Source organism: Melopsittacus undulatus, chromosome 3 (genome assembly GCF_012275295.1).
Source record: "Melopsittacus undulatus isolate bMelUnd1 chromosome 3, bMelUnd1.mat.Z, whole genome shotgun sequence".
NCBI classification, from domain to species: Eukaryota; Metazoa; Chordata; class Aves; order Psittaciformes; family Psittaculidae; genus Melopsittacus; species Melopsittacus undulatus.
In genome coordinates this window covers 320,558-333,961 of record NC_047529.1, presented here as the reverse complement: position 1 = coordinate 333,961, position 13,404 = coordinate 320,558, and the positions used below count along the sequence as shown (strand labels likewise).

The 13,404-nt window shown below is 44.7% G+C and overlaps 1 protein-coding gene across 1 annotated transcript; it reads left to right on the top strand.

The window, feature by feature from the left end:
* The first annotated feature begins 1,709 nt into the window (after positions 1–1,709).
* CRNKL1 (crooked neck pre-mRNA splicing factor 1) lies at positions 1,710–12,950 on the top strand. Its single transcript, XM_034061212.1, has 14 exons — positions 1,710–1,790; positions 2,244–2,396; positions 3,563–3,654; positions 3,772–3,930; positions 4,290–4,456; positions 4,991–5,169; positions 5,823–5,993; positions 6,614–6,805; positions 7,516–7,575; positions 8,490–8,570; positions 10,644–10,883; positions 11,288–11,389; positions 11,957–12,205; positions 12,699–12,950. Exons 1-14 carry the CDS (start codon positions 1,743–1,745, stop codon positions 12,864–12,866), a joined length of 2,061 nt encoding a protein of 686 aa, XP_033917103.1. The 5' UTR covers positions 1,710–1,742; the 3' UTR covers positions 12,867–12,950.
* The last annotated feature ends 454 nt before the right edge of the window (positions 12,951–13,404 follow it).

The window sequence follows — 13,404 nt, the reverse complement described above, 5'->3', positions numbered from 1 at the left end:
ACCCATGCCTATCGACTAACAGTTCAGTCATCTTTCACCCGTATTGTGACACTGTAGTGCAGCCTGTTGTGATATAATTGAGAATTGGGCATGTGAAACCCAAATGGACCAACACATCAGCTTAGTGCAATTTCTAAATAGACTTGTGCAAAATATAGCATTACTAGCTCAAAAGAAGTCTAAATAACCAACATACTTACACTATCAGGGCACTTTTACCAACCTACCAAACACAACAGCCATTGCTAACAGTTGCTCCAGGTATCAGGCCCCACAGATCCCAGCTCAAATGGGATAATCCCGAATTTCATACTTTTTAAATCCAGAGAGAGTTGCATATACAACTCCATCTTTCTCCCACAACCAATACATTGTTACAGGTGACAGCACAGGTGGCAGTCACGCCACAAACATTTGCAAAGAGGTTCCAGAACCAACCTGAGGCAAAACGTCCTCCGCAGGTTTTAATGTGTGCGCTCAGCAGAGTTGTGGTGATGTAGAAAGAACCAGCTAGGTGTAAGAGTGTACTTATTACGGAATATAGCAATAACATCTACAAGATAACCCCCTATACTAGCTTGGGTAACAAGCTTCTCAAACGTCTGCAGTACTAAGGTGTATATATAGAGAGAGATGTGTGTTTTTTCTCCCAGTGGAGTGGAAGGCAGCTACCCCCAGGGTTAAATGACAGCTGACTCTTCAAATGAGCGAAGAGAATGGCCAAAGAATTCCTTTCCGCGTTTCATTCCGTAACTGCAAGCTGGGAGACTAAAACAGTTGTTTGAGTAAATCATTAGTAAACAACCATCAGTAAAATGGGTTTTATTAATACCAACTGCATCTATCAAAATAAATGAGAATTTTAAATTGTCATTCACAAACTGTAGTCAAGCAGTAAAATTACCCCAACGGAGGAGAAGTTTGCACATTTCTATGGTCAGGTTTTTAACTACATTGAGAAAGTCTCACCCCTTTCTCACTAGCTCCCCTTTAAAGGGAAGCAGCATTCACAAGTTAAAAACGTATCGTTACCCTGAGAAAACGTGCTCTTCCAGCCGCAGCTCCTGTGTTTCTGCCACGGGAGCAGCAAAGCACCGACGGGCGGCGGCTGAGCCAGCAGGTGAGGACCCGTTGCTGCTCCGAACCAGCTCTGACCCCGCACGAACACTCCAAGCCAGGCGGGACTGCTGCTGCGGTCACACCGAGGGACCCGCGGAGCGCCGCAGCCGGTAACGGCTCCCACAGCTCCGCCAGCCGCCCCGCCGCCAGGGGGCGCCCTCTGCTGCACGGGGCCGCGAGCTGAGCGCGCTCTCACCCTGTCCCGGCGCTGGGGGAGCCCACGGCCCGGCTGAGGCACGGAGAGACAGCACCTGACGACCGAGTGACCGACCGGACTGACTGACTGACTACTGACTGACTGACTGCTGACTGACTGACCGACCGGACTGACTGACTACTGACTGACTGATTGCTAACTGACTGACCGACAGGACTGACTACTGACTGACTGACCGACCAGACTGACTGACTACTGAGTGACTGACCGACCGGACTAACTGACTACTAACTAACTGACTGACTGCCTGACTGCTTGACTACTGACTGACAACTGACCGACTACTTACCGACTAGCTCCTACTCTCCGCCTCGCAGCAGCGTCCGGACGCGCCGCCGTTACCCCGGCAACGACGCTGCGTCAGGTCAGAGGTGACGGGGCGGGGCTAGCACAGAGAGGCGGCAAGATGGCGTCTACGGCGGCCGGGAAGCAGCGGATCCCCAAAGTGGCGAAGGTGTGAGGGGGAAGGCGGCGGGTTCGTGGCCGGAGGGGCGGGTGAGGGAGCGGAGGGCGGCCGGAACCTACCCCTGCCGGGCGTCCCGGACCCGCAGCTCCCGAGGCCTCAGGAGGCAGGTGAGCCGCCCCTCACCGCGGCCTCGGGGGGCAGGTGAGCCGCCCCTCACCGCGGCCTCGGGGGGCAGGTGAGCCGCCCCTCACCGCGGCCTCGGGGGGGCAGGTGAGCCGCCCCTCACCGCGGCCTCGGGGAGCTTCGCCCCTCGCCATGCCCCTTACAGGGGCTCGGGCTGGCGCTGAGGGCTCTGCCGCGCTCGGAGGACGGGGGATGCCGGATCCGTCCTCGCCACACACCGAGCGCAGGCACCCACCGGAGTGACCTCATGGGTCTGAGCGGGGGGAATCCGAGTGTTCCTTCGGGAGAAAACGCAACTCGAGGGCTCTCGTTCCACAGGTGAAAAATAAAGCGCCTGCAGAAGTTCAGATCACAGCAGAGCAGCTTCTGAGAGAAGCAAAGGAGAGAGAGCTCGAGCTTCTCCCACCGCCTCCCCAGCAGAAGATCACAGATGTTGAGGAACTAAATGACTATAAACTTCGGAAAAGGAAGGTAAAGGAAAAATCCCTAATCTTGATGCTCACAAGAAGCCCTAAAGCTTCTGCTGTGTTCTAATTTAAACAAGAGGCAGTCTATTTTACTGTGTTTGCAAGTGCTGTTGCTGTGCTGTATAATTACAGTATTGGTCCACAGCTGTCTGCACTAATCGCGATTATATTTGATAATTGGCTTGAAACTTGACCATTACCCATAAGAGATTTTAGGGATCATCTTTTCTGCTTTATGTGAAAGGATTACTTTACTGAAGCAAACTTACCTGTGGCTTTGTTCTGCTTTTTCCATTAATAAGGGCTGTTGTGCATCAGCAAAGCAAGCATATCCCTTACAGGGAACTGTAAAGGAATTGCTGAGTGTTGGAAACATCTTGATGCAGACAGCATGAACTAGGGCTGTTGTTCCCTGAAGCACACACATGTGTTCAGAGCTGGGGACTGTGGTGGCCTGGCCCAGCACCCGTGCGCAGCCCTGAGCCGGTGGTTGTTACCTCTTTACCACAGTGGGTAGGCCTCCTCGTGAACACATCAAGCCTTGCTGTGCTGGACACAGGTGTACCTCCCTCAGGCACATGGAGAGCAGCCAGAGCCAGTGATCAGCACCATACAGCACTGCAGAAACAGTGTCTAATGGTACCTTTTTACATGTCAGCAGGTTAACTGTGTTACACCATGTGAAACACCAGTAGCATTGATCCTGATGGTAGCAAGGCAAAGGACTGAAGGTGCCCTTGCTGTTCCACTGGCAGTGGAATTTGTCTGGCACATATTAAATCTGGGGAATAACAGATCCTGCTCTAAAGAAAAATTCAGAGTAGTGATACATACACATCAGAGTGAACAAACTTGTGCTGAAGCATCCAAGTATGTTCTGGATTGTCTGCAATAGCTGGATTACATCTGTCCACATAATGTTGCTATAGAATCATTAACCAGGAGATTTAAAATAAAAGGGCAAAAAAGAATTTGTTATTCCATCAGTATTTACACTTTGAGCTTCTGTTATGCAATTTTTAGGAAGTGTATTGGGTATGATCCGTTACTGCATCTGTATGGGTATAAGACATTTAGAATTAATTCCAATAATTGCAGTAATATTCCATGAGCCATTTATAACAATGGTCTGCACAGAGGGATTTCTTACTTAAATAATTTTCTCCTCAGACTTTTGAAGATAACATAAGAAAAAACAGGACTGTTATCAGTAACTGGATAAAGTACGCACAATGGGAGGAAAGCCTGAAAGAAATACAGAGGTAATTATGATACAGCTGCAGACATCTCTTGCAAAGCTTTTAAAACACATAGTGACAAACATCATCAAAGCCTTGGAGGCACATTACAGACACAGCTTACGTTTCTTTGCTTTCCAGAGCCCGTTCCATTTACGAGCGTGCTTTAGATGTAGACTACAGAAATGTCACACTCTGGCTGAAGTATGCAGAGATGGAGATGAAGAACCGCCAGGTTAATCATGCCCGAAACATCTGGGACCGAGCCATCACCACCCTCCCCAGGGTGAACCAGTTCTGGTACGTTTGCAGGGAGCAGAGTGTTGTTTCCAGCCCCAGAGAATAAGGATCGTGTTTCTGGTTTGGTATCATGCAACAGTGCATTGGCTTCTGTTTCTCCAAGTCTTCATGCTAATCTGAAGAAAAGAGGAAGGTTTGAATTTTGGAATGGTTTTGTACTTTTCAACTAGTAAAGAGTATTGGGAGAGAGGATGTTCGTGTGCCTGCATGCTGCCAATCACAACACTGTCTGCAGGCATTTCTGGAGTGCAGGTGGGAAATAGGTGAAGAAATCTCAGCAACGCTCTTACCAAGCACTAACAAAATCCTTGTAATTTGTGTTTATTGTGTGATTGTAAAACTGGATCTTGTTTTCTAAGGTACAAGTATACGTACATGGAAGAGATGTTGGGGAACATTGCCGGGTCACGTCAGGTGTTTGAACGCTGGATGGAATGGCAGCCAGAGGAGCAGGCTTGGCATTCCTACATTAACTTCGAGCTCAGATACAAGGAGGTGGACAGGGCACGTAGCATTTATGAGAGATATATCCTTTTTAATGTACTGAAACACTGACCAAGTTTAGGCCTGCATCTTTCATTTGTTTATCTATTCTACCTCCACCTATGTCCCTGTGCTTCTCTTTACTGCAGCATGATGGGAGTAGGCCACCATGCCAAGAGCCAGCAGTAGGTGTTTAAAGTGTTTTGTATATGCTTTCCAAAGTCGTTCAGCAAATGCACATCCTGTCACAACAGCGTGTACTTAACAGCACTCATGCAGCACTCATGTAGCTTTCTTGCAGTCATCATTTGTTTCAGATTCCTCCTCTTTAAACATCTCCCTGACCCTTGCCTGATTTTTATCATTTCCTAAACTTTCTTCAAGTTCTCAGGAAGGCACAAAGCCAGTGCATGCTTGGAGCTGTTCTGTGTCCTCTTCCCAGTTGGATTTTTTTGCATCTGCCATCCCTGGGAGTTGTTCCATGTGGTCCCTGGGTCCCTGTGGGTTCCCTGCAGTCACTGGGAAGAATGCAATTCAAAATGTCAATTCAACCACCTTTTCTTTAACATATCTCTACTTGTAATTGTGCATCCTGATGTTAAAAACTGGATCAAGTATGCCCGCTTTGAAGAGAAGCACAGTTACTTTGCTCATGCAAGGAAGGTATATGAGAGGGCAGTGGATTTCTTTGGAGAAGAACATATGGATGAGCACTTGTACGTGGCTTTTGCAAAATTTGAGGAGAACCAAAAAGAAGTAAGACCTTGATAATACATCACACTAATGTCAACCACCTGCATGAGATTCCTTCTTGAATATCAAACTTAAGGCCACTTAACATTCACTGCAATACTTTCATTTTCCAGCACCTTGTGAGATATTGCTGTTGTAGTCTGAATTAAAGAGGCAATTTTTTTGCTTAGCTTCTATTTAACTTTTGGTGACATCAAGGAAATATGTTCTAAGAAAGGTGGGCACCAGATCTGCCAAGCCTGAGAATAGTATCATTGGATGTAATACATATCCTCAGACTTGAAAGTTTGTTGGAGGTTGCAGGCCTGCATGACAAAAACTGAAGGAGCCATGCTTTTCCCAGGTGTTCTCTTTAAAGTGCCCAGGCCATTCAGGAATTGAAAGAATTCTGTGAACACAAACCCACAACCTCTTGAATATATCCTAAATATTCCAAATGAATAAACAGTGGTGGGTTTTAGTATTTATAGATATTTCCACTCCCTGCCCCTAGTTTACTTTCAGGGAGATCTGTGCTAGTCCTGTCTAAAGTAATTTATGGTAAGATAGTCTAAGATTCTGCATTTATTAAATACTGCCGAAAGCTCATTGAGAAACTGGGGGGAAGACAGGAGCGGCTTTGTAGGTGTTACTAAAATGATATTTAATATTTTCAGTTTGAAAGAGTAAGGGTGATCTACAAGTATGCCTTGGATAGAATCCCCAAACAGGAGGCCTCAAATCTCTTCAAGAACTACACCATCTTTGAGAAGAAGTTTGGAGACAGAAGGGGAATTGAGGACATCATTGTCAGCAAGAGGAGATTCCAGTATGAAGAGGAAGTAAAGGTACGTATTAAAACACCACTGGGCTCATCATGCATCCTGCTGCTGCTTAAGGTACATGAGTGTCTCAGAATAGGAAGGCTGATGAGTCTTGTTACCCTCGATGCCCAGTCAAAGAAAATGCCACCCACCAGAAAGAGGATGATACTTGCGTTCATGGCTTATTTTGATTCTGTATTTTAACACAGACTGCAGAGATGTTTTTGATTGAACTCAGAGCTCAGTATACTTCACAGTCATTTCGGGGTACAGGACAGTTTAGCTTCTACCATTGTACAGTAACTGTTATAGGACACCTCACCTGGGTGTTAATACCTTTTTGTGAGAAAACAGGTGTTCCACACCTATCTGCTATTCACTAAATATCACATATTTCACCATTTCCTCTTCCTTTCTCACAGTTCAGTTTGTTTGCCTTCATTTAAAGAACATTTGCAGGTAAACTAAAGAACTAAATACACTTGAACCCCAGAGCTCTCGCATAAGTATACCTGAGACTGACAGTTTGCATTAATATTCCAATCATCTCTTTTTGAAGATGAAATTCTGTATAAAAGCCATAAGTAAAGAAACAAGGTCTGTTGTTTGTAGTTACTGAAATTTCTTTCCCATCTTTCTGGAAGGCAAATCCACATAATTATGATGCATGGTTTGACTACCTGAGGTTAGTTGAAAGCGATGCAGATGCTGAGACTGTCCGAGAAGTGTATGAAAGAGCCATCGCCAATGTTCCCCCAGTTCAAGAGAAGAGGCACTGGAAGAGATACATCTATCTTTGGATAAACTATGCGTTATATGAAGAGCTGGAGGCAAAGGCAAGTAGTAAGAACTGGGGTTTTTTTTCCCTGTCTTTCCCATGTATTTTTCTTACATTGAATAGCTACAGATATTTTAGTAAGAAAACAGAGATACAAAAATATTATGCCTTACTTGTTGGATTTGCTATTGAAGTAGGGGAGTGTTTCCCCCTCCCATATATATGGGATAAAAATACTTCAGTTTCATCACAATTCAACCACAAACAGGTTGATAGTAAAAGCAGCCCCTGTTAAATTGCCTGTTCCTGAACTTGTGAAGCTTTTTTTCTAAGTAAAAGACCGATCTGTGATTGTTCATCAAGAGCTGAACAATCAAACTCTTGCTTTAGGGACCTTTTGAGGCTGTGTAAGGATTTCTCATTACCCGTCACACAACATGAGCTGCTCTTCATTTCATAAAATTGGAGTGCAGTTTGGAGTGTTTGTTAAAGGAAAAAAAACCCACAACTTTTTCCCTAGAAAACAGGAACACTTCTGGTTTCATTGTCTATTTTTTAGTGTTGAATCTTATTTTGAAAAGATTGCTTGTATTGATTCTCACAAGTCACTACTTTTGGACTGTGCACATCAAGGGGATAAGGACGTTTACATCTTAAGGATACACAGTTCTAAATAGCTTGACTTTTGCAGTTTGGCAGATACTGCATGATGCAAAATCCAGCATAACCCTAGCAGTGACAGAGTATTTCTGTTGCCTGTTCTTGCAGGATGCGGAGCGAACCAGGCAGGTGTATCAGGCCTGCATCGAACTCATTCCCCACAAGAAGGTATGGCTCCTCTAGGGTTTAGTGTTGAGTCTTGGATTAAAACTGCCAAGATAAGATCCTTTCATTTTCTTTCCCTGCAAGGGTTTCTCCAGTATTCTCAAATCTCTAAGTATGCTCTAAGAAGCTGAAATAACACAGAGCCAAAGGATAGTGCATGCAGTACTATTAAGTAGCAGGGAAAGCCTCTGCTATTCATTACTTACTTGTTTTCTTCCTCCTACTGAGTCTTTTACTGCTCTGTCTCAGCCCAGTTGCTTGTAGTCTCTGCAGAAGACTTGTTGCCCTTTCTAATAGGGAGTTACTACCTTTTATAGCAACTGTTTGTAATTGTCTGCATGGCCCCACCTGAGGGAGGTGCACTTGATAAAACTCTTCCAGGTGTGCATTCCCTGTTACAATCCGGCTTTAAGACCTATTTGGGTTTGTGGATGTTATTGCCAGTGAGCTTTAACTAAAGTATCCATGTGGCCAAACCATTAAAACAACTAATCAGCATCTTAGTTCATGTACTTTCTTTCTTAGTTTGTCATTAATTATGTCTTCTGAGTATCAATTGGATAGGTTAGGATGAATCTTTAGTAATCTAGAGCTATCAGGGATAGCTGATACTTTACCCATCAGTTGATGGATTAAAAAAACATTTCTGTGTTGGAGAAGACTTCTGTCCTGGCCATTTTTGCTTTTGTTATTTTGGTGTATATTGTCCTGTTTTAGAGAGGGTGTTTTGGGTTATGAACTCTCAACTTCACAGCAGGAAAGCACTGAGGTTAAGTGGAATTAACAACAGTAGCAGTAACACCTTGTGCAGGCAAAACAGAATGTACAGACCCAGATGAAACGATTATTTTTTAAAGAATATATGCAGTTATTTATAAGCTTCCACCCTAAGCATCACATTGTTCTTTTTCTTTCAGTTTACGTTTGCCAAAATGTGGCTGCTGTATGCACAGTTTGAAATACGACAGAAAAATCTTCCACTTGCCAGAAGAGCTTTGGTAAGCTTTTGTTAATCTATGATAGACTTCACTAACTGACAGTACCAAGGGAATGGCATTAAAAGTTCTTAAATTGTCCTTTATAAGGTGCTGGTTTAATCCACTTAAATAAAGCATCTGAGAGGTCTGCAGGGACCAGTGTTCACTGTCATGTATGATTTAAAAAGAAGCGTAACTTGGTATGATGATTAGCCATGGGCAGCATGAATGCAGCTTTCTTGTTTCAGCTGACACAACACACATCTGAATGCAGGAACACCCAAATCAGCTTAGTGCACTTGGAAGTATTTAACTGCTGCTGGTTTGTTTATGTGACACTTGCACTAACAATAGCGTTTTAAAAAGCATTTGAAATAAACAGGAAGTTTTGAATCCTGGAAATGGAGAGCTGTTGACTAGAGCATTGGGGTGCCAGCTACAAGGTTGCTAATAAAACCAATCACAGGGACTTAGGGCAGGCTCAAGAGCTTCTGTGCAAATTCGCTGTGTGAATGTCAGCATGTCAGAGAACAATGGAGTACATTTTAGCAGCAAAAAAAACCCTTTTGAAATGAAACTTTCAGTTAAGATATTCTAAATAATCTCAGTGATGGCATTGGGAATTATGAGAGGAAGCCAGCGCTGGTAGTAGTTGAGGTGGTTTGATTTTAAAGAGGAAGCTGATAGGATTTCTACCAAACCCATGGCACAGCAGTGCCAAGAGCATAAATATGGGTGACATTCTGTAGCTGCCACTGGGCCAATCTGCCCCTATGTGGTAGTAAAGCCTCTTGAGACAGACTTCTGCTGATGACCACAACAAAATGAAGCAGAGGGGTTAAGTTCCCCATGAGACTGTTACTGTCACCCTGCAGGAGAAGACAGCCATCTGTCCTGCAGCATGCTGCTGTTGTAGCTTGGTGTAAAATAACTATCACCCAACACTACCACAGTCACCCACCAGCACCCTGCCTCTGGCTGCCTACTTTTTGGGTAAATGTCATGGGAGATTCTGGAAGGGGTGCTTTGGCCTGGCTAGAAATAAAGTTTCCTCCATTTCTTCTAGGCTTCTCTTTTGTTGATCTTTTCCCCTCTTGTTGCTTAATTTCTTTGACAAACTATTTTTAGTAGGTCACCTTTGTCTTATTTTGGAAACCAGGTTTTGTTGCTGCAGCCATAATACTTTTTCAGACTGAGCCAAGATTTGGCAGTTTCTGTCTTTCTTTTGCAATGGGCTGGCTTTGAGCCATCTCTTTGGCAGGAAGCCTTGCTCCTTTCCCAAGGTGAGGGTCCTGCACTGTCACCACTCAGAAGAGAGGGTCCAGCTCCAGATCTGAAGCTTTTATCAGGATGCAGATGGCATTTCTGCCTTATCCTCTGCCTTATTTTCATGTCTGCTGCAGATGGTGTGTGGATTCTTTGTTTTCCCAGTGACTCAAAGCATGAGGCTCACCACGTACCAGTCTCAGATAGGCCCATTCTTAACTCTGGCTTTACAGGATTCCCAAATTAAGAATCAGAAACTGCTTCCTCCCAGCTTGGCACTGTGGCTCAGGACACACAGGTTTCTTCAGATGCTGAAGCATGCCAAAAAGGAAGTATTTTTTTGAAAATATGATTCTCCATCACTTTTTACCATAAGTGAGCAAGCAGGGAGCGTGGATAGTGTTCTGTGATGGTGATAGCAGTGGTGGTTCAGGAGATGATTCTTCTTGATTTAGGTTGTTTTATGATATACCTGGGAACTGGTACATCCTGGTACTATGCTTGCTACAGCTTTTGATGCAACACGAAGTGTTCATTTGATGAGACAGGCTGAGTGTCAATGATACATTGTGGGCAGTTGTGTTTTGTAGGAGTGTAGTAAGTTAGGTTTTCTGCTTTCAGAGTTGCTGTTGATGTTTATGGAGGCACACTCATTTTGCACACACTGGTTGGATTCAGACTGGCCCTGGTCAGTCTTAAAATCCAGACTGCTCAAAAGCGAATTTCAGTTCAAATACTGGAGAGTGAATGGACCTTGAGAAGACAGGGTGAGGTTTTCCTCTTTGCAAGGTCTTTAAGTGGGTTTTGCATTTGGGTTTTTCTTCCTAGGGCACATCCATTGGTAAATGTCCAAAGAACAAACTGTTCAAAGGCTACATTGAACTGGAGCTACAGCTGCGAGAATTCGATCGCTGCCGAAAGCTCTATGAGAAGTTCCTGGAGTTTGCCCCAGAGAACTGCACCTCCTGGATTAAGTTTGCAGAACTGGAAACCATCCTGGGAGACATCGACCGGGCCCGTGCAATATATGAGCTGGCCATTGGGCAGCCCCGTCTGGACATGCCTGAGGTAAGAGGGGGCAGCAGCTCCATGCAAGCACCATTTAAAGGTATTTATTACCCATTATGGCTAATTAAATGTAACTCATCTCCTGACCTGGACAGAACTGCTCACAGAGTGCCTTAGCCTCTGTCTCATTAATTTAGCATCTGTGTCTTAGCGGGGTACACAGGACTGAAAATCCCATGATAGAATATGGAGGGGGAGCATGCTTCCAGCAGTGAGCTGAGCAGATCACGTGCACAAGATCTGATCCTGCCTGGCTGCAGCCCTTGCTCCTGCAGGCAGTTCCTCATCACACCTCTGAAACGTTTTTCAGAGTCTTCACATCTATCCCTGCTCCTGCTCTGTTCTGTTCCTTTCCCCACCATCTCAGTATTCTGTGAATATAACAAGAGTCTTCTCTTCTGCAGGTTCTTTGGAAGTCCTACATTGACTTCGAAATTGAGCAAGAGGAGTATGAGAAAACAAGAAGTCTTTACCGCAGGTTACTTCAGCGGACACAACACGTTAAGGTACGTATGGATACCCAGAGCACAGATTGGTCTTGGATCTGGCCCATGGTGGATGGAAGCCCTTGACTGCTTTGCTTCTCTGGCTTTTCCACTATTGATTTTGAAATCAACAGTGAATCTAAGCCATGTCTGTGCCATGAAGAGGGAAAGCATTTTCTAACTTGCACATGACAACAGGCATCTCTAAGAAAGAAGCTTTTCCAAGCAGCCCTCTTACTGCTGAGTAGCTTTGGAATTTTACTTGCAAAAACCTTACAAGGTAAAAATAGTTGTGATGTTTCAGTGTAGTTTGTTGCTGTTGTTTGGCTGAATTCAGGCAGACTTGCCATGACCAAAAACAACCACAAGGAGTTTGTCAGCATGGCTTCTGTGAATATTCTATCTTGCCAAAGTGAGGCAAATCTCACACATGGGAAACAAATCTGGATTTTCCAGGTGTGTGCTGTGAAAAACTACTTTAGACTTGCACTGACATTTGCTTTCTTGGCTGTCTCGTTTTTAAACTGTCACTTCTCTGTCAGAGGTGGGAGTGGAGGTTTCAGCTGGATTTGGTTGTTTCCACCACAGGTATGGATCAGCTTTGCACAGTTCGAGCTCTCTGCAGGGAGTGAGGGCAGCTTGTCCCGGGGCCGGCAGATCTATGAGGAGGCCAATAAGGCCATGCGGAACTGTGAGGAGAAAGAGGAGCGGGTCATGCTGCTGGAATCCTGGAGGAGCTTTGAAGAGGAGTTTGGAAGCGATGCCACTAAAGAGAGAGTAGATAAACTTATGCCTGAAAAGATAAAGAAGAGGAGAAAACTGCAGGCTGAAGATGGGGTAAGAGGAAAAACACTGCACATAGTTGTTTTGAATCCCTGGTGGCTTCGTGCTGGGATCTGCTATGCAAACCTGTCTGGGTGCTGTAACTGCATGTGTGCTACTGCAGGAGCTGGAAAAAAGCTTTGGCCTGAAATGTGCTGCTGAGCTCCCTACTCTGCAGCAGGCTTGGTGGAGAGCTGATTCAGAGTGAGATACACCCATGCTCAAGCCACCTGTAGTTTAAACTCTGACCCTAGACAAATCAAACCAGCTTAGGTAGTACTGTGCAGATTGTGTTTGTTTCTTAATTTCCTTTGGGAAACTACAGCCAGGCTGTTCATGACATCTGCCTGCACAGTGTGCACAGCAGTAGTGTTGTCTTATACCCATTCAGCTTGCTGGTTTAACAAACATGGATTTTAATTTATCTCGCTGTTAAGCTTATTAGAAGCACCTTCTAATGGTTAAACATGCAGATTAAATGTGCTTTATGGTACTTTTTTTTCCCTAGTCCGATGCTGGCTGGGAGGAATACTACGATTATATTTTCCCAGAAGATACTGCCAACCAGCCAAATCTCAAGCTGCTTGCTATGGCCAAACTCTGGAAGAAACAGCAGCAGGAGAGTGAAGCTGCAGAGATGGATCCCGACAAGGACATTGATGAGAGCCAGTCTTAAGGCCTTGCCTTTCGCTGCCCTTTTCCTGGGCATTGTACAGTATTTTCATTGGTGATAAATAAATGGATTTGAAGAGTTTTACTATTACTGACTTCAGACTTTTTTGTTTGAAAAAAAAAAACCTTATTGGGGTTGATTCCCTTTGATAGTCCAACAGTTGACAGAATTCCAGCAACTGAAAGGAGGGGTCATGGGCAAGAGTCAGCTGTTTCAATGATCTGAGAACTGGGAGAACTGGACAGCAGCTTTGTTTCTAGCACAAGACCCACTGTTCTAACGCTTCTGCAAGCTACCACAGTAAGGGTATTGTGATGTGCCAAGACAGCAGATCTGGTTTCTGTAATGAGATGTCTCCAACCATCCCTGAATGATTTTTCCAGTAATCCTGTAAAATGTGTATTGATCATGAGGACAGCTGAAAACAGTAAATCCTATTGACCGCAGCCTGTCCAACTTCCATCCAAGTCAGCTTTTATCCCAGAAAACTGATTAGGGGAGACAATAACAGAAATTAAATGTACTGAAGCTAGCCCTGAGA

Bases quoted from the DNA above. Each gene is read 5' to 3' on its own strand.
- CRNKL1 (XM_034061212.1), top strand. From the start codon at position 1,743: ATGGCGTCTACGGCGGCCGGGAAGCAGCGGATCCCCAAAGTGGCGAAG. The intron at 1,791-2,243 runs GTGTGAGGGGGA...CTCGTTCCACAG, and splicing joins GGATCCCCAAAGTGGCGAAG to GTGAAAAATAAAGCGCCTGC. The intron at 3,655-3,771 runs GTAATTATGATA...TTTGCTTTCCAG, and splicing joins AGCCTGAAAGAAATACAGAG to AGCCCGTTCCATTTACGAGC.